The sequence below is a fragment of the Coregonus clupeaformis genome, chromosome 14, assembly GCF_020615455.1.
Source record: "Coregonus clupeaformis isolate EN_2021a chromosome 14, ASM2061545v1, whole genome shotgun sequence".
Taxonomy (NCBI): Eukaryota; Metazoa; Chordata; class Actinopteri; order Salmoniformes; family Salmonidae; genus Coregonus; species Coregonus clupeaformis.
In genome coordinates this window covers 38,400,495-38,427,255 of record NC_059205.1, presented here as the reverse complement: position 1 = coordinate 38,427,255, position 26,761 = coordinate 38,400,495, and the positions used below count along the sequence as shown (strand labels likewise).

Sequence of the window (26,761 nt, the reverse complement as noted above, 5' to 3'; positions counted from 1 at the left end):
AACCTCGCACCACGCTGCCATGTAAGGTCAACTCCCAGTGGACACCTGACCTCTTCTCTCCACAGCTCATAATACAACCATGTTTGTTGCTGTGACATTGCTGCAAAGTCAGAGTCTCTTTTATGTGAATGTCGTTTTACAACTGTTGGACGACACACTGTGGGTTGCAGCTTTAGGAGCTACACTCCCTCTGACGGAAAACGGGGTATTATAATCAAATTGTATTCGTCACGTGCTGAATACAACGGGTGTAGACTTTACAGTGAAATGCTTACTTACGAGCCCATTCCCAACAATGCAGAGTTAAAAAGTAAGAAAGATATTTGCTAAATAAAAATAGTAACAGAATAAAAACAATAATGACGCTATATACAAGGAGTACCATTACCGAGTCAATGTGCAGGGGTACGAGGTAGTTGAGGTAATATGTACATGGAGGTAGGGGTAAAAGTGACTATGCAATCTTGGTATTTATATGATGTTTATGCACGAGCCTTCACAATATCAACTACCAACGATAACAGTTTGATTTGTAAATGTCCCCGAAAACCAATGTAGTGTGCATGGAAAAGACTCAAACTACTCTCTTTTGGCAAGTTAATCACGAATCCTCACATTCTTCTTTGCATCATTGAACGGAATCTGAAGACATCTAAAGGAAATAAACTGTAACATTTAAACTATTTTCCAAAACTTTGTGAGTCATTGGTGGCAGGTTTGGCAGGATTTACTGTACGAACAGTGTCCTCTCCAAGACGAGACTCTCTCCCACTGCTACGCTGCCCCTGTCCAGTCTCACAGAGACAGATGAGAAGAGAGGGATTAGGACCAATAAAACAAGAGTAGTGAGAGAGAGATGCTGGGATCTGGGACTGCTCTCCCCTTGGCTCTGTTTGTTTGTACACGCTAGCTTTGTTTCTTCTGAAGGATCCTTGGATTTCCTCAGGCGGCTCCGTGCAGCCTGGCTATCGGAGGGATTCCAGTAAAGAGAACTAGAGGGAGTTCTGCACTGAGAGCTTGGATCAGCTTGTCTGAGACCAAGAAGAAAACACCCTATGCCAGAAACGGATTAAACACTGGCTCCCTACTCAAACACACACACACACACACACACACACTCCCTCCTGGTACAAACACGGAGACACACACATAGATGTTGCTGCTGTGATGTCTGTACAGTCTTTTACACATTTTTGATTTGATTTCCATGCTAGTGAGTTAGCAGGGATCTGTGTTTAACTTGTAGAGAAGAGGAGCCATACTGTGTTGCGCCTGACGCTCTGTCTCCCCCCACCACACACACCCACACACACCCTCTGGAGTGAGCACTGGAAAATCAATATATCTTTGAATGGAGGCCAGAGGGTTGGCTGCTTTGGGAGAAGTGACAGATTTGCTCTCTTTTGCTGCTCTTAGCTCCCCTGCCTCCCCTCTATCTACCCCCACGAGGGTAGAATTCCAAGCATTTTGCAGCGGGGGTGCGATATTAGACAGCCCACATTGAAATGGAACCCGCAGAGCACCTTGAGTGCCAGAGCCTTCCGCAGTCTGACATGACTAAAGGATTACACTCAGACAGCTAGCTAGCTCTACCCCAGACCCAGCCACAGTCAGCCACACATAGCCAAACATGACCACTTTATCAAGAGAGGAGAGCTAGGGGACCCCAGTCCACCCCAGATTAGCCCCACTCACCACTTTCAGGTGTCATTTTCAACAGCAACAATTTTGAGCTGTATGTCTCAAAATTGTCTCTGTTTGGCTGGTACACACGGCCAAATGTGATGAAAACCATCGATTGAGGAGCGGCCGAGGGGCAGTTTAGATCTTTGACGGTTGGGGAATTTGGGGTGAGGGGGGGACACTGGTTAAGACGATTGTGGACCCCACACTGAGAGGGGTAGTTAAACGGCCGCTGTTTCCCTTTGATGTGTCACAGGAATAAACTTCAGCGCAATTTCCCCCACGCTCGCCGTAACGACAAGCATCACGACTCTCAAAGAAGGCCAGACGAGACAACGTAATCACTGATCACTGCACAAGATGAAACCTAAGGACCGTATCTCCTACTTCTGACACTACGGAGAGACAAGTGGATAATTAAATTGATTTTCTACAGCTGTGGAATAACTTTTGCTAATTCATCATAATGAAAGAGAAACTGCATTCTGTCTCACACTTTGAGTTACTAAGATGTGCTAATGTATTACAGTAGACCCTATATCAATTCTTACCAAAACATTAAACAGAGGTTGTTTAAAAGAGGTTGTTTAAAAGGAATAACAGTTTCAATTTCTATACTTGGAAACAGACCAAAATGTACTAAAGACTACATATTACATTGGGACTAAGTAATCCTTTTCATCATAACTTTATGTTAGATAAAAAATGAAAACACAAATTGAACAGCGGGTTTAGCATTTAAAAAACCCAATAGGAGTCAAAATAGATCATGCTCTTAATCTTAATATTACAAAACACAATAATTCTAAAATTGATCCAGATAAAAACATCTCTATTAAGCTTTATCAACGAAGTGATCAGTAAAAGAGAGAGAAAGAGAGAGAAAGAGAGAGAGACGAAGGGGAGTCCTACTGAGATCAGTGCTTGCTCGTTGGTAATGAATACTGCAGGGAGCATTGATGATTGTAATTATCAAATTGCTGTTTTAAAAGACCATTGATTGATGTCATTAGCTCAGTGAGTGTTTACTGATTGCTACATTTGCACGTTTCCTGATGCTGGGCTCTCACACATGGCCTCTTATTATCACAGGAGACACAGGAGGACGAGGATGAGGAGGAAGAGGAGGAGGAGGAAGAGGAGGAGGGCATCAAATGAGCAATGCATATATAGACCCTACAGACACACATGCACGCACACACAAACCCATGTACACACACACACTCAAACACGCACACACATACACTTATCTCCACTCTGCAGGGCTACTGTATTCAATTATGTCAAAAGCCTAGTTAGAAGACAACTGACAACAACAGTATAAGCCATGATAAGAGAGTGGGAGGGAGGGAGACTGGTGGGGCTGCTGGTTAAGTGCCTACTTGAACAATTTCCTCGCCGGCTGCTTCGTTACCAACCCCCTACGGAATTATTTACTGGTGTATAAAAGCGCCGGCTTCAGGCGCCTGGACACGGACAGGCGGTGTGGTGCGGTCTGGTGTAGTGTGGTGCGGTACAGTGCGGTCTACCGTCTCTCGGCTTCCTCTCCCAGGACACACACACCTCAGCAGAGGGACAGACAGCCTGCTACTCCTCCTTTATCTATCTGACACCTCAATGTCAACAGAACTAACAACAGGCCCACTGCCCTGGGCGTACCAGTCACTCTGAAGAGCACACCGATAGGGGCAAACAGGAGGAGGGGGAAAAGGACATAGGAAAAGAAAGAAAGAAATAGAGAACTGAAAAAGAATAAACGGAGGGTAAAGATGTTACGTGTTTGAAACTCATCCCCTCATCTGTTCCACTTCTCAGTTTCACTCTCTACCACACACCATATTTTCACACACTTCTTCAAAATGAAACTCTATCTCTCATTGCTATCGTGTAGAAACAGCTGGGTTGAAGCAAATATTTTCACTTTCTAAGATGCAGCTGTAGCGAAATATCAACTTCCTTAAGAATACCTTAGAATAGCTACTACGACTCCAATGATTAAAAATACTGATACGGACAGAGAGAGGCTGGGTAACTAATACAGATGGAGTCTGGGTGGGTGACAGCTATTGGATTTGAATATGAGATAGCTGCCGAGTAGAGGACGCACAATTAGAATGCAGGATTGAATCAATAGACCTGCTGACAGATGGATTACAAAGGTAAATAGATGATACATGCTGATAAATAATTAATTGGGGCTAGTGGGAGGAGGATTGGGATGGAGGGAGAGTGACATGAAGGTAGCTAGGGGGAGAATGGCAACACTTTCCTAACGGCCGTCACCGTCACAAATGCACCAGTGCATTGTGTGTCAGTGTGAAGGACCATGCAGATAGGATTGGACATGTGGCATGGTGGTTCTGTGATGAGCAGATGAGACCGTGATTATACAGTTTCTGCATCTGATGGAGCATGTTGTAAATAACAAGAAAATGCCCACTTGAACGGTTTGAAACATGCCTACTTTGTTAGCTGGTAATTCACTGTAATACCAACAAATTCAACATTGAAGTTGTCTTTTCTTTTGTTGTTGTTGATTTTCAGTGAAGACTAAATAGCACCAAATGTAAAAGCTACAGGTGCATGTGGTGTGGTTGTGAGGTAATGGTCTAAAAAAGGGTGTTATTGTGGCACAGCCCTTCTGCAACATTGTGAAACCGTGCGCTAAAACAGGTAACGATCCCAAACGCAGCCTCTCTTATGCATCGTGACCAGCCATCACCGCAGCGCTTCAGAGGCAGCAATCACTTGCCGATGAATTATTCAAAATGAAGGGCGTAACGTATATGTGTCGTTTTGCCAAGTGGGCTTTTTGGAAACAAGCCTGTCACAGAAGACTGCATCCACAAACTGTGAGAAGATTAGATTATAGAGACGAGAAGAAGGGGGGTAGACCTAGCGAGGAGAGAGGGAGGGAGGAGAAAGAGGGGGTAAGAGAGAGGAGAAAGAGAAAGGGAGAGGAGCATAGGAAAAAGAAAGATAAAAGGGAGAATAAAAGAGAGAAGACTACATGCCGGCTGTCGTGGGGGTCTGTCTTGCTTTGCTCTGGGTGGGGGACCTGTTAGCAGGAGCACGGCCTCAGCCCCTGGCTCTTTAAGGGTGCTCTGGGGGGACAGACCTTTCAACACACCTGCATAAGCCTTCGCAGGCCGAAGGCTGTGAAAGGGGGCTCTCCAGAGAAATAAACCCTACAGCTCTGGTCACTGTGAGTCAGTCAGTGACAACTAGCGAATCTGTTCATTCGCCTTTTCCTAAGACTACAGACGAAAACCTGTTTAATAAAAAGGAGGAGGGGGAATGGAGGAGTGGACCTCCAGGGTGTTCTGCCTTCGTGGTGCCCCGACCGGCAGCCTGACCCCTGGGTAACAGAGCAACGGAACTGTATGCCAGCTGTGGAGGTTCTACTGGACTCAGCGGGCTGGTTTCACTGGGGTTTTATAGAGGCTGAGTGACATCCGCGCAGGGCTGAAATCCGGACCATGGGAATGTGGCTGACCCGGGGCCTGGGAGACGGATGGAGACTGGGCTCCCCATAGTGCTGCTGCACACACACACACACACACACACACACACACACACACACACACACACACACACACACACACACACAAACATGCAGCAAAAATAACCCAGCCCATTGTCAGGGAAAACAACCATCACAATATTACTAGCTACATAAAGCCTCTGTTCGTATTTTACATTAAGGTCATTCTTCTATTGAGACTTATGTTCTCGTATTGCCTGAAGTTGAAACAAGCTCTCTCTCTCTCTGAGAAAGCAGATAAAAAGTTGCAGGCTTGTGTTCAATGTGTTCTAACAGCCCCTCCTTTAGCTGAGAGCATATTCATGTGAGTAGCTGTTTACTAGTCCAGAGAGCCCAGCTGTTCCTTGGAGGAGGATGTCGTCGCTCATCTAATTTCCCCCCGTTCATTTCCCTAACAGTGGATCCAGCAGCTCGTTTCAATAATCGAGGCTTGCCACCAATCTGTGTCCAATTCAAGTGGCCGAGCCAACAAAGCCCAGGCAGGAAGCGTTAATCCTTGATCTGCATCGCGCCGCGACAATGGCACAGCCCACTGCTCTTCTCTTTAACACAGCGTTGTGATGGGTAGACACCTGCTGTCTACTGCCAACAACCACCCAATGTCTACCGCTGAGAGAGAGAGAGAGAGAGAGAGAGAGAGAGAGGGGGGGGTAAAGGGAGAGAAAGATAGGGAGAGAGAGAAAGAGAGAGCTAGGGAGAGACTATTATCTGTGGAATTTTCTAGTTGTTTTCAAATCGTAAATGTTTTGTGTGGTCAAAAAAATACTTTCAGTTGAACGTTTTTTGAGAGTGCGGAGGTAGTCTTAGAAAAACAAAAAATAAGTTTACGATTTAACTATGCTTTAACTATATTTTGACAGAAGGTAGTAGGCCTTTGAAGGATACATCTGCTTTGCTGTACAATAGTAGTGTGCACTATAAGAAGCCTGTGTTTGTGATGGCCAGTACGTTTTCAGATTGGACAGCAGGGCCAGTGAAAGTGCAGGAGGATTCCTGGCCCCCGGGGGCCACGGGGAGGCAGAGGGCCACAGGCAGTGGGGTAAACAAAGGCATGGAGGCCAGAGGGCCAAAGAACCCGGGAGGTGGGCGGAAGCCTGGAGTGGAGGCAGGGGGTGAGAAGGGGGGGCAGGGGGGATGGGCACGGGGTCTGACAGAGAGGCAAAATGAGAGGACAAGCCTTTTAACATCTGGGTAAGCACAGACGAGCACCCGGGACGCAGCCTAATTATTAGAACACTCTTACTTAACTTAACCTCGCCACTAGACCGTGACAGGGAGATGGGAGGGAGGGAGAGGGGTAGAGAGGGGATGAGCAGAACAAGAGGAGGAGGGGAGAGAGGGAGTGAGGAGGGAGCAGATTTTTGTGGGGATGACAATGTTTATCTCCTTGGCTATTTAACTCTTCACATGCCAGAAAGAAATGAATAGGGGTTGTTGTGACTAATCAAAACATTCAAGAGCATAACAACGTTACAGTAATTCAAATATAAAGGTATTTCTATTCATAAAGGCATCTAATGCATTTTATTTATCACCAGCATCATTCCTCCTTGAGGACCCTCTTTCTGTGATTGTCTCCATTTCCTACAACTGTTTCCCAAAGTTTGTAATATTTCCCCGGGAATAACAACCACACTGATGACATATGCTCTATGAAGAAAAGAAAAAAAATCCCCATCCGACTGACTGTGTGTTTTAACAGCTGTCAGCGTACGTTGCTCTTTTGAACACTGGATGTGAAGAACGGTGGAATAACTGCACATTGGGTGACAGATCTACAAGGCAGGAATGACAAACACGAAACTCTGCAACAATCGTCATGACAGAGAGGGAAAGGTAAGGGCCAGCAAATCATTAAAGTCGCCACTGAATGATCTGCCTGGCAACTAGAAAGGTACAGAAACGGGTATTGAGATCGAACTACATTCTGTACTGCATTTGTTTTATATCAAAACAACCTAGCTGTTAATATTCATAATCATCACAAATAAATTCAAACTAAACCCCAAACTCTCATGTGATTGGGGATCTTGAATAAAATGTGGGAGAGATTGAATCCTGATTCTCCCAGAAAGACAGACAGACAGACATTAAATGGGATGTCTTGCCTAGGCTGACTGGTCTGTCCTCTGACTGAATGCGGTGGGTCGGTCAGCGGCTATCTCCAGTCTTGAGCGACCGGGGTGGTGGGGGTTAAGTGCGGCCCTGCCAGGCACCCAGGACCCCGTAAATCAGTGGGGATTTATGGAGACAGGCCTGTACGGCTCACAGCTTGGTCACGTCAGGAAGGAAGCCCGCGTGGCTGCACTCTGTTGTCTTAAGGATTCTTCTCTTTTATTTCAGCTGCTCAGGAAAGCAGCTGGGGTCTGCATTTCAGCTCAAAACCACACTGATTACTCATCCTCCTCCTTTTTATCATTTATTTTATCTCTCCTTTTATCTAACATTTCCCCCTCCTCTCCCTTTTCTCTTTCGCTCACACACACACACACACAAACACATGCACACACACACACACACACACACACAGCCCTTCCTTCCCTCTCTCTCTCTGTCTCTCTCTCGCGCTCTCTGTCTTCACTCTCTTTCCATCTCTCCTCCCTAAACAAGGCTTGTTGGGGCACTTTGTGGAATGGAAATGTGGAAGTGGGTTAGCTGCTCAGGGTCAGGTTCAACGTTCAGCTCTGCCGTGCAAATGTGTGGTGGGGGAAAACAAACAAACAAGCTCCAGCTGTCACGCACTCACACAGGGAGATGTACACTCTCACAAAATACACACACACACACATCTATGAAAATAAATGGCACACACACGAATTACACAGAGATACACACATTTAAAATCACACTCACAAACAAACAAGTGTTCTTCTGTCTTCACTGAGCTTCTGCATGTGATTGTTTCATTGTAAATATTCAAGTGAATTTTAAACAGGCAAATGACTCCTGATGCCTGTGAAACTATACAGTATACAAGGAAAAACCCTTTTATTCCTGATTTCAGAGGGATAAATCTGTAATATGAACACACTGACTTGTAATAGCTTATAATGTGATATGCGTATATTATAACGCCATGATGGGACCTTTATGTGGAGGTTTAATGGTTGACAGCATAGCGTCTTAAAAACGTGCCAGTGACTGTACTGGGAAGATTTTTGGGGTTTAACACTGAGGGGACACTGTTCCAGGAGTGACAGCAAGCAGCTAGGTATCCAGTCAAGGGAACCAAATTTAAGTCTCTTATATAAAAGTGCTGGAAATTCAATTGCATTAGAGCCCTTGGTGGGTGCAGGTTTAATCGAATTAGACAAGGCTCCAAAAAAGAAAACAGCTTCCAGCTTTCAAAATAATTTCCCTCCTCCCAGTCCTCGCCGTACCCTACGCCCATACCGCCTTGCTCTACACTGGGGATGCCAAACCCCCTAGTCCCCTGGTCCCCTTCCACCCTAATCTCCTCTATATCAGTGAGGATGAACCAGGCCGTAGTCTAATCAAATGACACCAATATCAGCTTAACGCACAATAGCAGTAGATCTGGATGGTATTGGTAAGATCCATAAGCCTTTCTCCATGAGACTTCATGTGGCTGCATTTGCAATTTCCCAATGCCCAAAACGAAGGACATGTAATTCCATCTATTTCACTTCTTCTATCTACGCTACACGTTACAAAGTAGAAATACAAATGCATCTCTCTGGTTCTACATAAATGTGACCACCAGAAACACAGACAGCAATAGCTGGGCTGACGTTTACAGGACCTCAAAACCACCAAAGCGGCATTAAAAAGACTCCTATAAGAAGTAATCCTTTATGAGAAATGCTATTTCTTTCATATCTCTCTCTCTCTCTCTCTCTCTCTCTCTCTCTCTCTCTCTCTCTCTCTCTCTCTCTCTCTCTCTCTCTCTCTCTCTCTTTCTCTCTTTCCCTCTCTCTCTCTCTCTCTCTCTCTCGCTCTCTCTCTTCCCTCCTTCTCTCTCCCTCTCTTTCTTCTTGCTGGGTGTCATTCACAGCCCTCCCTGCTCCTCCGGTGGTGTTTTTATCGGATCAGTCTCAGTTCGCCGCCCTTGTCTCTCATGTGGTTCGATCTCTCCTTATGCAAAGCGCGCCTGTCGCGCTCTAGCCCTCCCAATGAGAGAGACAGAGAGAGGAAAAGGGAGAGGAAGAGTGAGAAAGATAGCGACTCTCAGCGTGCAATTACCCGCCACCATTATGAGGGCTCGGTCTCTTTCTCCGGAGAGACTGACTCCCACTCTCTCTCTCTCCCACCAATCTGTCACAAGATCAGATGGATCCTGTTGACGTGTGTAGGAGTTGTTAGTGCTTGTGCAGAGACGTGGGGGGGTGGGGGGGTACTCCGATTGAACCCCCCTCCTGTTAGAGACATGCCTCCTGCCAAAGTTTGGAAAGCTGGGTAATCCCCTGTTCATTTGCCACACTGGCTGGTTGAGTGCAGTGGTATGATGAATGCTGATGACAGGACTGTACCCCATCTTGCTGCGAGTCACTTCCCAAGTAATCAGATTAAAACAGTGAGCCAAATGGCCTCCGCTCATTGGAGAATGCTAATGTCCCAGAGCTTGTGGGAGTTGGAGTGAGACAGGGACAGGAAGGGACATTTGGCAAAGGCAGGAAGAAGGCACCAGAAAATCAGTGTTGTGCAATGTAGGGGTGACAGAGAACATAATCGGGGAGGGAATTGTGTGTGTGTGTGTGTGTGTGTGTGTGTGTGTGTGTGTGTGTGTGTGTGTGTGTGTGTGTGTGTGTGTGTGTGTGTGTGTGTGTGACCGCGCGAGCTCGCACATGAGCGTGAGTGTATGCGTTCGCCACAGTCCACAGCAAGAGGGGAGGACAGTGTAAGTTTAAAGCTTAGTGGGCCTCTGGAAATGTCTTTGGTTTTCACAGGCTGCTACTGTATTTGGAGTTAAGGTTCACAGGGTGGATTACTGCCAGTTATATTACTGGGCTCCCTCTCAGCAGCATACTTATTCTTCTGAGCATGGCCTGGTCAGGGAAGGCATTGCCATCATTTGATATTTTCCCCAATTCTTTCACTTGCACTTACCCAAGAGAAACCTTACCCAAGAGAACATTTCTGAATTAGATATGTGGAGTTCATCTGTGTGTGCTCTGGGGCTCACTATCTAACATCCCTCTGTACTTTAACATACTTGTTAGATGTTATGGGTGCTGCTGTCTCTATGGCACCACAGCATACAGTATGTGTTGGTTTTAGGTTCATTTTTTCTTGTAAATTAATATCAAAAGTGTATTGTTTGTGATGCATGATTTAATCATAAAGATAGCAAAGAATGGTTTATTATTAGTATAATTAGTGGTTAGCATTACATGTGTTTTATGTGTCTTTGCTTCAGATATTAATCAATTTGACCTTTCTAAAACATAGTATAAAGAGAAATGTACTCACAGCGTTCGATGCGGTCCTCTGGGCTCGATGATGTCTCGCGGTCGGACAACAGGCCTGACACTGCAAAAATCTTTTTCCCAGCGTCCTCCACTGCTTTAAGGGCACTTGGGGACCTGGAGGGGATCTGTGCCCCCCCAAAGTCATACTCTTTACCCTCAGCGTCCGTGTATCGCAGGTGGGGAGAGGCGTCTGCATCCAGGCAGCCTTTGAGGCGCTTGGCTGGGGTGAAGGCAGACTGGTAGCCCCCTGCCCCGTCACGGTCGTCTGGAGGGGAGGCGAAGGGTCGGAAGGCCCCCACCCCACTGTGGTTCAGCATGCTGATGGGGGAGCAGTCCAGGTTTGGGGGGGCAAACTGGTGATGCAGGTGCAGCAGGGAGGAGGGGAAGTCCCGGTTGGGGAAGCCCCCGGGGACGGCTCCCTGACGGTGGTACATGGAGGCGAAGGTGTAGGAGCCGTTGTTGAAGGGCAGGTGCATGTCCTTCTCGCCCATGGAGACGGGCACGCCGAAGGGGCGGGGCTGTTGGCAGGGGATGGAGGCGTCGCGACTGGCCTCAGCGGTGGATGCCAGCACCATGAGGGCTGGAGATGCCAGTGGGTTGGGCAGGTAAGAGGACGACTCCATCTTGAAAGCGGCCCGGTGCAGGTCCATCCTGGTACCTGAGGAGGGGGGTTCCTGGGCCCAGAGGAGGGGCTGAGAGAAGAAGGAGTGGGGCGGGGTGTCCGGGCTGCGGGAGGCGGCTCTGGACACGCAGGTCAGGGGAAGGTGGGTCCTCACGGAAGGGTCCAGTCTCACTGCGGGGTCATCCTCCTCAGGTCACCGTCTGTAACAGGACACACAAGAAGCAACGTTTTCATTCAGCATCAGCCATGAAACTATTAAAAATAACATGACAGAGCCTCTTTGAAGAAGTCACAAACTTTCCCTCAGAGATAGATCTGGGGTTGGATCACGTCTATCTAAGCGGCTTATTTCTCCATCTCTCCATCTCTCCATCTCTCCCTCCCCTGCCTGCAGCTGGACCAGAACCGTCTGTCATAGATAAGGGCAGCGCTCGTCAATCTGATAAGGCCAGGCCTGCTCATGTGAACACTCGTCCCTGGTCCCCAGGCTGCCTACTCCAATGGGATTGTGATAGTGATATCATATCAGGCTGCCATCTGCACAGCCAGGAAATTTGACTGAATGAATAAATTAGCTGCACTTAACCTCTTGGCCTCTGGAGCAGTGAAACAGACAGAGACCCTCAGGAGGATTAGATGGTCCGATTGGACAAAGTGTGTGAGGTGATTTAATGAAACAATGGCGAAAAACGTTTCAAAGATTTTTATCCCAAAGGGCAATTTGAAAGTGGTCCTAGTTAAGGGTATAACATGGACATTTTAAGAAGTGCCCCTCGTCTATAAAAATCAAACATAGAACTGAAGTTACAAATTCATTATTTTATACATCTGTATTTCATAAATCTATATTTTAATATAATATTCCATGTACCTTTACATTGATTTCATACAGAGAAAATGTTGAAGTTAGATATGTTATCATAAATTCACCATTGATTCATCTAAATGTAAATCCTCTCAAATGTTGAACCAATTCATGTGGATAAGGTCAAATCTACAGCATCACGTACATCACCCTCCTGTAGCTCTTCAAAGCCACACAGAATATCTGCCCACATCAAAGACTCTCCACGGGAATTAGCAGAGAAATCTTTTATATACATCAGCTGTCCTGAACACTCATTCAAATCAATTTAAAACCTGATCTGAGCTTTGGCACACTGCACACACAGCCTCTCTCAGAAAAAAGCTCTTTACATTATCACATAGGTAACGTCCCAAATGGCACCCTATTCCCTATATAGTGCACTACTTTTGACCAGAGCCCCATTTATTCCCTACATATATAGGGAATATGGTGCCATTTGGGATGTAGCCATACAGTAGATGTCAGGGGAATGTCTGTTGAAAATGGGTTATACTATACTACACTACAGCGCTCCGGTCTGGCCAGACGCCCAAGCATCACATTACACTCTGTCTTTCCCCCTAATCTATCCAGGAAAAAGCACCTTGAAATGGTACCAATAACAATACCCTATCCATAACAAAGGCACTATCCATGCCCCCTTTCATCATAGTCTTTCCCTGAGTATCAGATCTCTTCTCTGGGATAACCTCTAAACAATGACTCCATGTCGGTGTTGATAGCCAGGTAATACAGTGATAAGTACCTGGATATTTCAATTGTATTATCATTACCATCAGCGTACAGAGCTGTGGACTCAGTGTGAAACTGACAATTCAATAAAAGGACACAGGATATCCCCTTATGGCGAGAGCCGGCAAAAGCATAAGTATGCTGAGTGTTGTACAGATGTGCTAATCATTTCTCTCCTGCAGGCGAGGGAGCAGAGCCGAGGGAAGAGCCGCCTGGTGCCAGAGCTACAGGAACAAGTCTTGTGCTCCCAGGGCGCTTGAGTCAGCCCCGCGGGCTGGAGCCTGACACACACTGACACACCACGCAGAGCCGTCGGGAAACTGATACCGAAGGGAGGCCTTAAACAGCTTCTATCTCATTACTGCAAGCTTGTCTTATAATATACTACATCGTTATAAATGATAAGATTGATTAATAAAAGTTCAGCCAAAGCTGAAAATCAGGGTCACTGACAACAGAATGATCTCAACTGAGGATCTATTATCCTTATCACTAATGATAAACAATAGTTGTAATAATATTGTAATAACATTGTAATAACTTATAATAAATACATATATAGAGTAGATGTCAGTTAGAATCAACTGAAAATAGCTCATAAATATTTACTGACAGGGTTTATCTGCATTTTATTATAGAAATGTCATAGATAGAATATTTCCATATTGTCATAATTTGATTACTCTAGGTAGACTGATGCAGCTGTCAGTGAAATATTAAATACAACACATTATTGTATTTTAAGTGACAATGTTATGATATCTTGAGAAATTGCAATGTCAACAACAATGAAGCATAATATAATTCCTATCAGAAAGTCACTGATGTAAAATAAGCTATAGGACTCTGTAAAGGTAGAAAGTTGGGATGTCAAACCTATTTTCCATCTGGTTGTTTTAGGAGAGAAACGCACATGAATCCAATTTAGATATAAACATACACTGTCAACTCTGACTGATGGCCAAGTATAGGAGCCCCAAACAGCTCAAGTTTCCTTAGAGAGCGTCATTCAGACCACAGCTCCTGTACTTTCCTTGTCTGTCAGTAAATTTAGAGATAGTTGACAACAGTGAAAGTGCAACTCTTACATTTTATTACAGGACAGGGCAGACGGTGTCATTCAACCCCTCTGGAGCACACACATACACACACACACACACACACACACACATAGACACACACACACTTGTGCACATAGGCACATTATCTATGGGGAGGACATATTTAGACAATTTGCAAGTTGATGTTATGGTAATTTGGTAAATGATTTGAACAAGTAGATCTCTATGTATCTCCGAACTTATAAAAAGGGAAGATTACCTACAGATCATCTTGTTTAAAAAAACACCACCTTAATAAGCTATTCAATTAAAATGCATTAGCCTACTTCCTATAATTCAAGACAATTAAAATGCACAGCACAAACCCAATTTCTGCCCATAATTTCATCAATTAAAGAAACATCACTATAATACCATAGATAATTTCCAAAATCCACAACAAGTTCCAAAAAAAGAAAATTTCTCAAAATATGAAATTAAAATAGCTTGTAGATAATATTCTAACCAGACACATTTACAAGTGCATGTAATACAGTAATACAGTAAAACTGCTCTACCAAATCTGGCAACTCTATGAAACATTACTATGAAAAATTAGTGTTTCTTCTCTCCTCATCTGTATGTGATTCTACTACACACAGGGAGAAGATGTTGGCACATCTCAGAGCAGCTAATTACACTGTTTCACTCCCAAAACAACCCAAAGTCATTTTATAGGCACCTAAAAACCACTCAGTCTAAAGCGGACAAAACCTCTAGACATTATCGAAGTTATTTTTAAATACAGGTGCCAGTTCTTGAGACATCACTTAAAATGGTAAAACATGCTCATATAGGTAAAAGTCAAATAGATTTTAGCCGCTTGAAACAAGGAGTGTGCCGTTATGACACAGACAGGCAGAGTCAACCGTCTGTGTGGTGGTTGGGTTGGCCGGGTGTGTTTGCATCACAGTGGAAAGCTCACTCAGTATTCTAGACAACCAGTTGTGGCTGATGTCCGAAGGACAGTCAATACTATTGAAATAGAGTCATTCATGTCTGCCTCTGTGACTCTGTACACACTGCCGTAGCTCAAATGTTCCTTCTGAATCAAAATCAGCTGCTCACTCGCCAATATGAAATCTATACAGGGAGTTATTCAATAAAATGTACCAACAGCAGCTGCTGCTTCGGCACAACATATGATGCTGTACTGACAAATATGAAAGTAAGATTTAATATCAGAGCTGGCGCTCAGTGAAGGATACAATAATGACACTTGGGCATATTCAGCTGCAGAATCAATAAGGATTGGACAAGCTGTGCCACACTGCTCGTATGGCAATTCACTAACAACCAATACATTCCACTGGAGTGTATGACAGAGTGGTGTAGGCCTAATCAGTCTTTCAAAATCTTTAGGAGACGTCTTTCACCCACAAATCCAAGCACTCTCTTTCCTTTTGTGTATATTTGAACCATTGGCTTGGTGTGTGACCAACCCAAAGTGACATTCAGGTCTAACTGCCAAAAGGAGAAGGGGATTTACTTTCTAAATAAGCCTTTGTGAGCTAAATGGACAGCGAAACACATTGATTCATGGCAGACAAAATCATTTAAAAGTTTCCTGACCTGCCCAGGCTATTCATTTCAGGGGCTGATGGACTGTTTGCCACACACAACCCACCTGAACCAACTAATTCCTTGCTAAACCCAGATTATTTGCAAGGTGTCGTGTCTGGCTCCCAGGGCTACAAAGAGAACCCATCTCTCTCTCTCTCTCTCTCTCTCTCTCTCACTCATCTCACTCACTGAAGCCGTGCAACCTCTTTGTAAATAGAGAGAGAAAGAGGGAGAGAGAGAGAGAGAGAGAGAGAGAGAGAGAGAGAGAGAGAGAGAGAGAGAGAGAGAGAGAGAGAGAGAGAGAGAGAGAGAGAGAGAGAGAGAGAGAGAGAGAGAGAGAGAGAGAGAGAGAGAGAGAGAGAGAGAGAGAGAGAGAGAGAGAGAGAGAGAGAGAGAGAGAGAGAGAGAGAGAGAGAGAGAGAGAGAGAGAGAGAGTCTTGTCCCTTTTCTCTGTGAGCCAAACTCCCGGCTCTCAGCATGGGGCTTGGGCTGAGCCTGGGCTGAGCCTGGGGACAGTGAGCCCTGGACTGGGCTGAAGTGAGGACACCATTGGCCTACCTGGCCAGTCACTGGATGTTCAATAACAAACAGCGAGCAGCACAGTGATGGCCTGCCCCAATGCCTTCTTATGACAACTTATTGGCTCAACATATAAAACACCACACAATAATTCAGCCAACACGGCTGGCTACTCATTACAGGAGCAGTGCCATGGTAGATTTTTAAGGAAAGTTTTGGTTGCTGTTATAGGGATGAAACTGAAGTTTAGAAGACTTCCAGGCAGTCTTTACACAAGTAACTGCGCTTTCATAATTCATGAATATAGTACTCTGTGTGTGTGTGTATGTGTGTGTGTGTGTATGTGTATGTGTATGTGTGTGTGTGTGTGTGTGTGTGTGTGTGTGTGTGTGTGTGTGTGTGTGTGTGTGTGTGTGTGTGTGTGTGTGTGTGTGTGTGTGTGTGTGTGTGTGTGTGTGTATCAATCAGACATATCGGAACAAGTGCCTTTCCACTCCCAAGCCATGACTGTAGGACGATAATAAGTACACAAAGATATCTGTCTACAATCGATTGAACCAAATGCACTGATAATGCCTTCTGGGAAGGATGTGAAAATTAACTTATTTCCAAGCTCTTAAATTTACATCCAGATCATTGACAAATGGGGAAATCTGAGAAAGAAAATATCTGATAACTATACTGTACAAACCTCATCACATTTGACAGGCTAACTCCGAACTGTCTCCTGTTCTCACTGCCTCTCACTGAGAATAAATAACACTGCTGTACAATTCAGTCAAACCGTTGCAAAAGGCTATTGGAAATACCTAGCAATAGGCTACTAAATTATCCAATATCATTTGCAATTATTTTTCAATAAAATACATTATTTTCAAACATCATAATAGTAATTTCCTACACATGTGTACATTGGAAAAAACATTTTATTGCATATATAACCAGTTCCAGGGTTACACAGTATAAACTCTTCATCTCCCCGTTGATGCAATTAAGTATTGGAGACTCTGATTTGTACCCTCTATTCAAAAAGCACTCATGACAGAAACCCTCAGAACACAATAGTAAAGTTAATATAATATGGACCTTAAGTCCCCTACAGACATAAACAGCAAATAGCTATATCCACAAGACTGACCAAAACTTAGTCTCCAAATCACCCAAAAAATTAAGGGAAGATACAAAAAAACTGGGGCTAGTCACAACGTGATGCAGATATTACCATGTAACGGATGACTGAAAACAATATAAGCATACAAACAGGAAATAATAAAACTGATAAATTGTATGATTATTCAGATTGAATATTGCAATATGAAATGAATTAGCCACAACAATTTTCTCAGCATGGTTGTACAGCGCACAACAAAGAAAACCAGACAACCTTATTTGAAACAACATTTCAAGTAATATTTGCACTGACTAAAAATGCATTAGGAAACACAATCAGCTCTAAACGACGTGGGAAGTGAAGTGGTCAGAATAATGTAATATGGATGAAGGGAAAACGTCTTCGTTTGATTAAACATTCCACACAAGGCATTGACTAAGCTACAATTATTCAAAATAATGAATTCATATAAAAAACGAATCTAAGATGCATACAGTGAAACCGTGAGTGCATGCACGAGATATTTATCCTAAACACATGGTTAAACGCTTGTTATTTACCGACATGACGTTTATTTCAATTACCATACCATGCCACCATCTGCATGACAAATTAGCATTCAGTCAAGTGTTTATTAGCTAAACAAAATATAAACTTTAGTAGGGACGGGGTGGAGGGGATGTGGTGGGGGTTACCATTCTGCTTTTGATAAAGAACGAGGAATTGGTTGTCTAGCCTATATATTGATAGGACTTAATAGACCAAGGGTCATCAAGACGATGCGATAGAGTAATCCATAGTTAATTTACTATCTATGTCATCTGGGTTTGTGTAAGTCTGGACCAAACGGAGGATCAGTAGCCTATCAAGTTACGATATTAATATGCATATCATGACGTTAACAATTCCCTATTGATCAAATATGACGAGTAGCCTAATTTGAGTAAATCTTCGATTCTTTCTCATTTCCTTCTCAATAGTTCAGCTCTCGAACCACACAGAGAAGAAGACGCTCTCCTATTTGCTAACAAGAACAGTGTTTCATTCTGCCTGCTTGCTCTCCGGTTTTTTAATTCCACACAGCGCTCAAATCCAGATTAAAATAACTCTAGCTATTGATCCGTGCACTGGAATCGACATTAATTTTAGTTCAGTTCTCACTTTGCAAGAGGATCAATGGGAAGCAATAACAGCTGACATCGCTGCTGAAAGGGACAGAAAATAAGGACTGGGGGAAAAAATCGAAACGCTAACAAATAAATCATCTGTTACTTTTCTTCCGACCTCGACTTTCCTTTTTGTCTGACTCTTCCCAGGCCACCGTGAAGAAACGCAAAGCAAAGACCGAGTAGCCAATCATTTGAATAGGCTAAGGGGAAAACACATCTAAGTTCTAGGCGTACATGAAGTTGATTAATTCACATAACATTGTCCTTTAGCAATAAGGCCTAATTAGCCTAAAAATAAGGATAACAATCACAACAGGTGTAATAATGGTTAAAAACTGGACTTGTTAGAGATATTTTTCAAAACGTAATTCTTCTCTACAAATTGTTGCGCTGTGAAAAGAGCAGGTGCCTATTTCACCTGCTACTCAATATTTTTAGAATAACCAAAATATCCATATTTGTCTGCACAGCACACAAATTAATATTTAAAGGTTAATCACATAACAGGCATATCATCTAAATGATGATGTATAAATTAGCCTAACATACTAAACCATATGCCAAAACTTAACTTTATACTTGTTGAAAACCTACCATGATTAGAGAAATAATCAGACGCAGAAATAGGCCTACTGCAAAAAATATGAGATGCATGTCAGAGAGCATGTTAGGCCTAGCACTTCCTTTTTGATTTCCATAATTCAAGTGAACATAGGCTAATGGTAAAATAGAACGTTTGAATAAAGGTGAGACAATGCTGATAAACAATGCTGATAAATCAACCGAAGCGATGAAAGTGTGTTTTGGTGGAAAATAAAACTGGTGAGTAGGTCTATAGGCCTCAATTAGGCAATAATAATTTGGAGGAAAAAAATCATGTCATTTTTGTGAAATAAGAATGTTAATGTTTTCAAAAACCGATATAGCCAAGTATAGCCTACACACTTTGGCTATATCAATTAGGCCAATATAATGTCATAAAAAATATGGAAACTTTTGTCTGCGTTGACTGGTGGATATGACTCTCGTAGGACTCTAATCTTTCCAGTTGACAAAAAATAAATACATCGCAGCCTTCCGTTATAACAGCTATAAAGATGATTTGGCATGTCAACATACACAGGCAATTTATTATATTTTGAAAGCAAACATTTGAGATAAAAAGGATCACGGATGAAAAATATAGGCTAGGCTACTGTTGAAAGACACAAGGCACCTTGCTAACAAAGTCCTTTGTTCACTTTTAGCTTACATTTAATTAAAAAAGTTAAATAATTATTATATCCATTGAAAAAAAACGAATATCTAAAACGTTATACCATAACATCATTGAAAAATTATAAAATGTTTTATTAAGTCCTATTAAAGTGATATTTTATAAACTGCTTATGAAAGTTAAAGGTTGTTTTCTTTCTTTCCAAAACTATTATTTCTATGTTTATTTTCTTGAAGAAAAGCTGCATCATCAACCGCTTATCGTTAGAGAGCGAGCTGCACTTCATCGATATCATATTTTGTGTATTCATCAACTGTGAATTAACCTAAACTCGTCGGTTAAGCGGAAACCTTCCAGCTTGTAGCCAGTCATTTGGGGCAGGATGTAAATTGTAGTGGTCTGTAGTAAACAGGTGTTTCCCTATTCTTTCTCTCGGCTCCCTCTCAGACTACTTCTTGGCTAGTTTTCGATTTCAGGCTTTTTTCTTTCCGAGGATTAAAGTGAACATAATTTATGCTTAACGGAACCTTAGTCAACACATAGGCTACCTGCTCTCTCTCTAAATATATTCATGTAAGCTCTCTCTCTCTCTCTCTCTCAATTCAATTTCAATCTCTCGCTCACACACACACACACACACACACAGAGAGGGAGAGAGAGAGAGAGAGAGAGAGAGAGAGAGAGAGAGAGAGAGAGAGAGAGAGAGAGAGAGAGAGAGAGAGAGAGAGAGAGTGAAAACATTATGCTACCAAGTTTAGAGAAAAGGCTATGTTTATCTATTAACTCATATGCTTCACTAAAATTGTAATCTATGGTTTAGATTTTGTTAAAATATTACTTTTCCAAATAGCAAAAGTTTAGCAAAACAGTTGTGAGAGATGTGTTCATTTTGTATGGGTGCTGTGCAGACGGTGTTAGGGCCACTGTTTGGTCATTAACTTAAAACATGGATTTGTTTAGTTTAATAAGCATTAAATGCTACGATACATAATGGGTGTTTTTAATATAGTCAAAGGCAAGTATGGTTATAAGCACCTTATTACACGGTAGCTTAATTGAGCTTTTATACAAAGACATCAAAACGTTCACTTTTAATCTGTGACGAGTCCACGGTATTCTTTGGATGACTAAAAGTAGTTCACGCGCATTAGATGGAACAATGTTGTAACATCTTGGACATGTCCCCCACTGTAGGCCTTGATCTAGGTAGTGGACACAACTACTCCGAATTTTCAACTACATATAGGCCTATCTCGATTTAAAGTAAAACTAGAGGTGTTGGCTATATGTAGGCTATATGTCAGGTGATTTGTCCTTTCCACATGTGATGGATACCTTTTCCGACATAACTTGAACAGAGCACTACAGGAGCACATAAAAACAATGTTCAAAACATGAGGTAAAAGTTCAAACTCAGGACCAAAGCAAGAGGTAAAGTTGAACAGTTACCCTGACTTTGAAACTTGTGGAAACGCTCCTAATGATTGAAACCAACGGGTTCAGAAGTTAGAATGCAATGCATCTTTTTGGAAAAAAGTAGGGTAGCCTAATGCATGCATCACATGGGTAGATGTTTTGAGGAAAAGTAGCATGCATCACATGGGTTGATGATAAAATGCCAAACGCTAGTCTTAAGAAAAACATACAATTCTCAATGACTGTGAACAACATTCACATTTCAAGATGCATGGTTGACGACCACACAATCAGTAAGGACCACGACAATTAATACATGAGTTGACGCATAAAATAGTCGGATAGCCTACAGCCAGATTCGTGGTGCGTTAAAGTTCGATGACAACAAAATCTCCATAGGTAAAAGAGCACAACACAACGCAATCGCTGTCTAAACCTTCGGAGTACTTACGTTAATATAAACAATCCCTTTGAAGGTCGTAGATTTCGTTTATCCTCAAAACCGAAACTTTTCAATGGCAGGCTGGCGAAAGCACCGGAGATAACGGAGTCGCATGGAAAGGAAGGTAGGCTAGTTAACACCTCGTTGCAAGGTTGCTGTGTGGAGAGGCAGACTGTCCCCAGCTCTTGTGTTCAGAGTGGTATCAGTTGCATGTACCGCTGAGAGGGAGAATCTGCGTTGAGTCTAGGAATAACGAGGAAAAAGCAGAGATTGAATCTAAGGTAGATGTGGCGCTCGCAAACAGTGTTTTAGGTGCAGTGCTGCCGCTCAGCGCTTGGTTTGCTCAATGACTGACATTCTCTCCCTTTCACTTTCCCCCATTCGCAGTTCCCCAGCCCCCTCTCTCCGTCCGTCTTCCCCAGGGTGGGTTTTAGTGAGCTTTGTGAACAGTGAATGAATTATCTCCTGCCTTCGCTGTATAAGAGACCAGTGGAAATGAAGTCCACTTCTAAACGAAAGGTGCATCTAAAATGGATACTATTTCCAATCAAATATATGATTACGCACAGCGCACGGGTTACAGTAGCCGTGAAATGACAAAGTTCCAGACGTGGTGACAACCTCTCAAAACAAGCTGCTTATGCAAAGTAATTAATTAGCCTACTGTGTTAAATACAAATGAAAAGGTGTTGAAACTGTCAGGGCCAGTTTGAAATGCATGAAGAACACAAACTATTTTGCTCCATCCAACACAGGACACAAAATACTCCCACAGACGTTTTCAAGAACGCATTTGTTTTGTAGCAAGACTTTAAATTGTTCTTAGTGACCATAATGACATTTCTAAGTGTGCAACCCGTACTATGCTGCTTATAGAGATTTTTTAATCATCTATTGTGGATTGGTCTTGCCTGCCTTTTCCCAGTCTATGGACTGTTCAGATATTATCCACCTGCTGGAAAGATATTGAATTGCATGTAGAGTCCATCAAATAGGAGGGAAATATTACTGTAAATAGTATCACATACCTTACATAAAAAGTAGAGATTCTTATTAGACTATGCTGTAAAGTAGATGTACAATAACGTATTTAACGTGTATTTCGATGGTGAATTTAACTCTTATTTTGTTGAATTACTTTGTATTTGAGTGTCAAAATGAACCTCCAACAAAATCTCAAAATTTCATTTATGTGAAGACTAGTCTCATTTCACAGCCACTGTGCCAAGGCTATCTGTGACTCTAAATTCCCTAATGTGGGAAAGTGGGAGTGGGATTCAGTAGTATCCTTGCATATGGGCAGCATGCATATACATTAGCACTTAGTTGTGTTGCTAATGACCTCTATTTGAGTGTGACTAGAGGGAAGGAGGAAGAGGCCTATCTGTGTCCCAGGTCTCTCGCAATTCTAAATCAAATGGCACAGCTCAACCTCTTATGTTTCTAAATGGACTGGTGTGTATTGACTTAAAGGGCCTTTGATAGCAAATCTTTCACAGGACTTGTGCTCCAAATTTCCAAACACTCCAAAACATATGTATTCTGTGGTGCTGAGGTGTTGCGATCAGAAGTAGAGTAGTTAAGTTCAACTACTCTGTAATATAGAAATGAATTAATATGAATGCTGTAAGTACTGAAATTGTTTGCTCACTGGGAAATGAATATCCAACTAGTCAGTGACAACTGTGTGGAGTTTGGAGTTTGTGACAGCGCCTATGTTAGCTTATTACAGTATTATAGACAATATGTCCTGGGTTTTCCAATGATCTTCTATGTAGAACAACCCCTTACCTTCTAACAACTCTATTTTTTTTCATAGATAGCTTTTAATAGTTTGTAGCTCAAACCATTCTGACTCTACAGACGTTTTTGTAATAAAAAACATCACAGGGCCCCTTCGGGTTCCTTGTCTCACAAACACCATTTTAGCTCAGCCTCCGTTAATCACACAGACTAATGGTTGGTATCTACAGTTGCACAAGACATAGATTAATCCAATCCTCAAATACATCATTTTTAAAAGGGGTTATACGTCCAAAACGCACAGGCATTACAGTGAGACTCATTGTGTTAACTTATAAACAGTAGTTTGTACACGTCAGGAAGAATGTGTTCAAACACTCGTTTTTTTGCTGTGGGAATTCTAAATGCAAAATGAAATGTCTTGGCATATGCACTTTATTTATTTATCTATTTATGTATTTGAACAGTGCATTTGGGGCAGCGGCCAATTGTGATTGAATGTGGCGCTGTCCTCTATGTGTTTCTGTATGCAGTGTGTTGGACTGACTGGTTTCAATGTGCGTGATGGGAATGTGTATGTGATCCTTTTTGTATGGTGATGCCAAAGGAAAATGGCCATCCTGGATTGACAATAAAGTTATATTCTGCTGTATTGTATTCTATTGTAGTTTAAAAAGTAAACATCACCTTCAATCTGATCTTAATCCTATTCCCCTTAACTAATGACATATATTTATCAGGTTTTTGCTTTGGCGGATCATATTTTTGTTATTGACATTTGTCAATAAAACTCTTGAATTCAACTGTTTTTTCTGTCACATTGTTTTGTATTCTACTTGTAGCCCTGGTTGTCCTGAAAATAAAATGGTAAAACACTTCATTGTGAGGCTAAATATAAGGGCTGGACATGCAGATAAATGAAAGTCAGAGAAATGAAAAGCCGATTTTTGCTGGGGTCTCGAGACTGATAGAATTAAAACTCACTATTAAGACAACACCAAACAACTATAATATGAGTTTAACTCACAACCTTTCAAATGATATTGTAATTACTATGTAGTACAGTCCATCATGACTCTTTGCCCAGAGTAGAGCAATTAATGCCCATTGTGTCTTTCAACAGCACTGCCTCAATGACATACACTTAATTTCTGGTCTTAATTATTAGTATACTGAAATATGGAAACACTGCAAAGTCTGTGACTATAACATTTCACACAAAAGGAGCTGTGCTAGATAAATGAACTGTCCTTACTGTGTCATTAATGCAAATGTCACATCTGTGTTTGAGATGTCTTTTCATTGTTTTGTCACTTATCTTTCGAAAAAGGTTGCTTTGAAAGGTGCTAAATTAATTGGTATTTTCTGCACTCTTAAATTCCCTGTGTCACACGCACACGCACACAGACACACACACACACACACACGCACACACACACACGCACACACACAAAACAAAGTAAACTACATTTTAAAAAAACAACAGAGAATGGTGTTAGACTTGGAGTCAAAATCTGTATTCCCTGACAATGCCAGAGGAGTGTGTGGAGAAGGAAGGAGGGTGGAATAGGAATTTAATGAGTGTTTTTGTGCAAGTCTATACACTCATTTGCTTTCCTCCTTTCTTCCTTTCTACCACCTGCTTTCTGTAATAGTCCACTTTAGAGGCCATGCTGCATTAAAGGAACTGGAGCTCAGGATGGGAGCTGGACAAGCCAGAGAGAGAGAGAGAGAGAGCACCTTTCTCCACAGAAATTACATTAAGGGCTATTCTTCTTTTGTACACCCCGTTCACCCCGGATCACCAGGTTCTGCTGTGTTGGACTGCCAGTGATCACACACACATACACACACACATGCGCGCACACACCCACAGAGGAAAGTGTGAGGACAGCATCACAGTGAGACAGCATCACAGTGAGACAGTGCAGCATGATGAAAGGCTCTGGGGAACTGAGCAGAATCAGGGCTCTAAAAATGGCTCACCAGCTGATTCTCTGAGTCTTGGCAGACACCACTAGATACGGAGACTTTCAAATTTAACTAAAGGCCGGGCCTGGCGTGTGTCGTACTCCAACAGGGGGAGGGCTCGTTTGTGGAGCAATCTTTGTCTGCTTGCAGTCGGGAATGTGGCACCTGGGTGGGAGCGTTGGTTATTTTCCCTGTCTTTTTTATTAGGATGGGCTTTGGGAGGGGGGCTTGGAACTCCTATCATTCTGGAGCTCCATCAAAACCGCTCTTGAGGAATATGGCACAATAATATTCAACATAAAATCAATGGCTTGTTTAATTTAAACAGGGACAGGAAATGTGGTAATTGCAAAGGGGGCCCACAAATCAAGACCCCTTGTTATCCCATTTGCCGCTCCATTAATTTGTGGAAAGGGAATAAACATTATTTTAGGTAACTATTAGGTCTGGCTACTATCTTTTTGCACTATATTTTCTCATGCATTGCCATAGACAGTGGAGATATTGTCCCCCTTTTCAACATTTGCCTCTGTGTGGATGAGGTATGCATCTTTAGGAGTATTGGGAGACAGAGCGAGAGAGCTTTTATGGGTCCATTACTGATTCAGTGGCAGCAGCACTAAGGAGGACTGTGAAATAGGATAGTTTTACTGCCTAGTTGATGTCACATGCCACTCATCCACCTGCTGTCCGTCTGTGAATGTGCTCTCTCTCTCTCGCTCTCCTCAAGTCTCTATTGATACAGACAGACACGTTTCAAAGCTGAAAACAGATGCTAGACCCATACACTCCTTTTCCATGAATGTACGGAAATACAGCTCACAGCTCACACTGAAAATAATCACGTCTTTGTCAATTCTAAGGCTATTTGTGAGACAGTATATCATTATCGATAACATTAGATGACATCCGCCCCAAAGCTGTCTTTCTCATGAAAAAAACACAACATTCAGACGTTGGAAATAAATTGCTAAACACGCACAGAGGTTATTTGATGACGACAAACGAGAAGATTTGCAATTTTTTTATCTTGAAAACAAATCTGTTCTACCAACATGATGACATGCGGTAATTTTGACTTCCTCATGAATAGCTATAAAACAGCTGCATTCATTTGCTTAGAGTTGCAACCAAGATTTGTGTTGATTGAAGATGGATTCCGCAGTAGGGGAAACAGTGCCACTATCTGCCCCACTGCTGTTGTTATTGTTTTGTGGACGAAGGGTAGGTGAGGAGCGTCGTGCAATGTGAAACAAACAATTGCAGTACATATTTTGCTGTTCTATCGTGCGTGCAATGATGTCAGAGGGAAAAAACAGTGTTCATTGTTTGCAGTAACTTCATTGTTGTTGTAATATCGTAAACGGACGTGGCAGTTTCACCATTTAGGATTCCAGCTTTAAAAAAGACTTGAACTGCCCCCTCAAGCAAGATGTTGGACATAGAGTGATATCTGGAAAGGTCACAATTATTCACAGATTGGGGTATAGCTGCTAGCAGGGTACAGATGTTATGTTTCATAGCCATAGACAATATCCCTCCCTCCTCCCTCCCGCTCCCCAGCAAACAGAACCAGAAGGCATCAAGACACATCTATCTAAGTGTAACTCAGCCATTAGGAGCACACAGGCAA

At 42.6% G+C, this 26,761-nt stretch overlaps 1 protein-coding gene across 8 annotated transcripts in view; it reads right to left on the bottom strand.

Annotated features, from left to right (window-relative positions):
* LOC121580924 (E3 ubiquitin-protein ligase RNF220) overlaps positions 1-21,770 on the bottom strand; it is a 182,613-nt gene extending 160,843 nt beyond the window's left edge. For 4 of the 8 annotated variants that reach the window (XM_041896122.2, XM_041896124.2, XM_041896125.2 and 1 more), the window contains exons 1-2: positions 21,424-21,769; positions 10,658-11,478 (exon numbers count right to left, since the gene is read on the bottom strand). In XM_041896122.2, the coding sequence (XP_041752056.1) occupies positions 10,658-11,306 (649 nt within the window). In that variant the 5' untranslated portion in view covers positions 11,307-11,478; positions 21,424-21,769. Of the gene's footprint in view, positions 1-10,657; positions 11,479-21,423 lie in introns of all 8 variants that reach the window. The other 4 variants (XM_041896127.2, XM_041896128.2, XM_041896129.2 and 1 more) reach the window with 2 other exon arrangements.
* Positions 21,771-26,761: the final 4,991 nt, after the last annotated feature.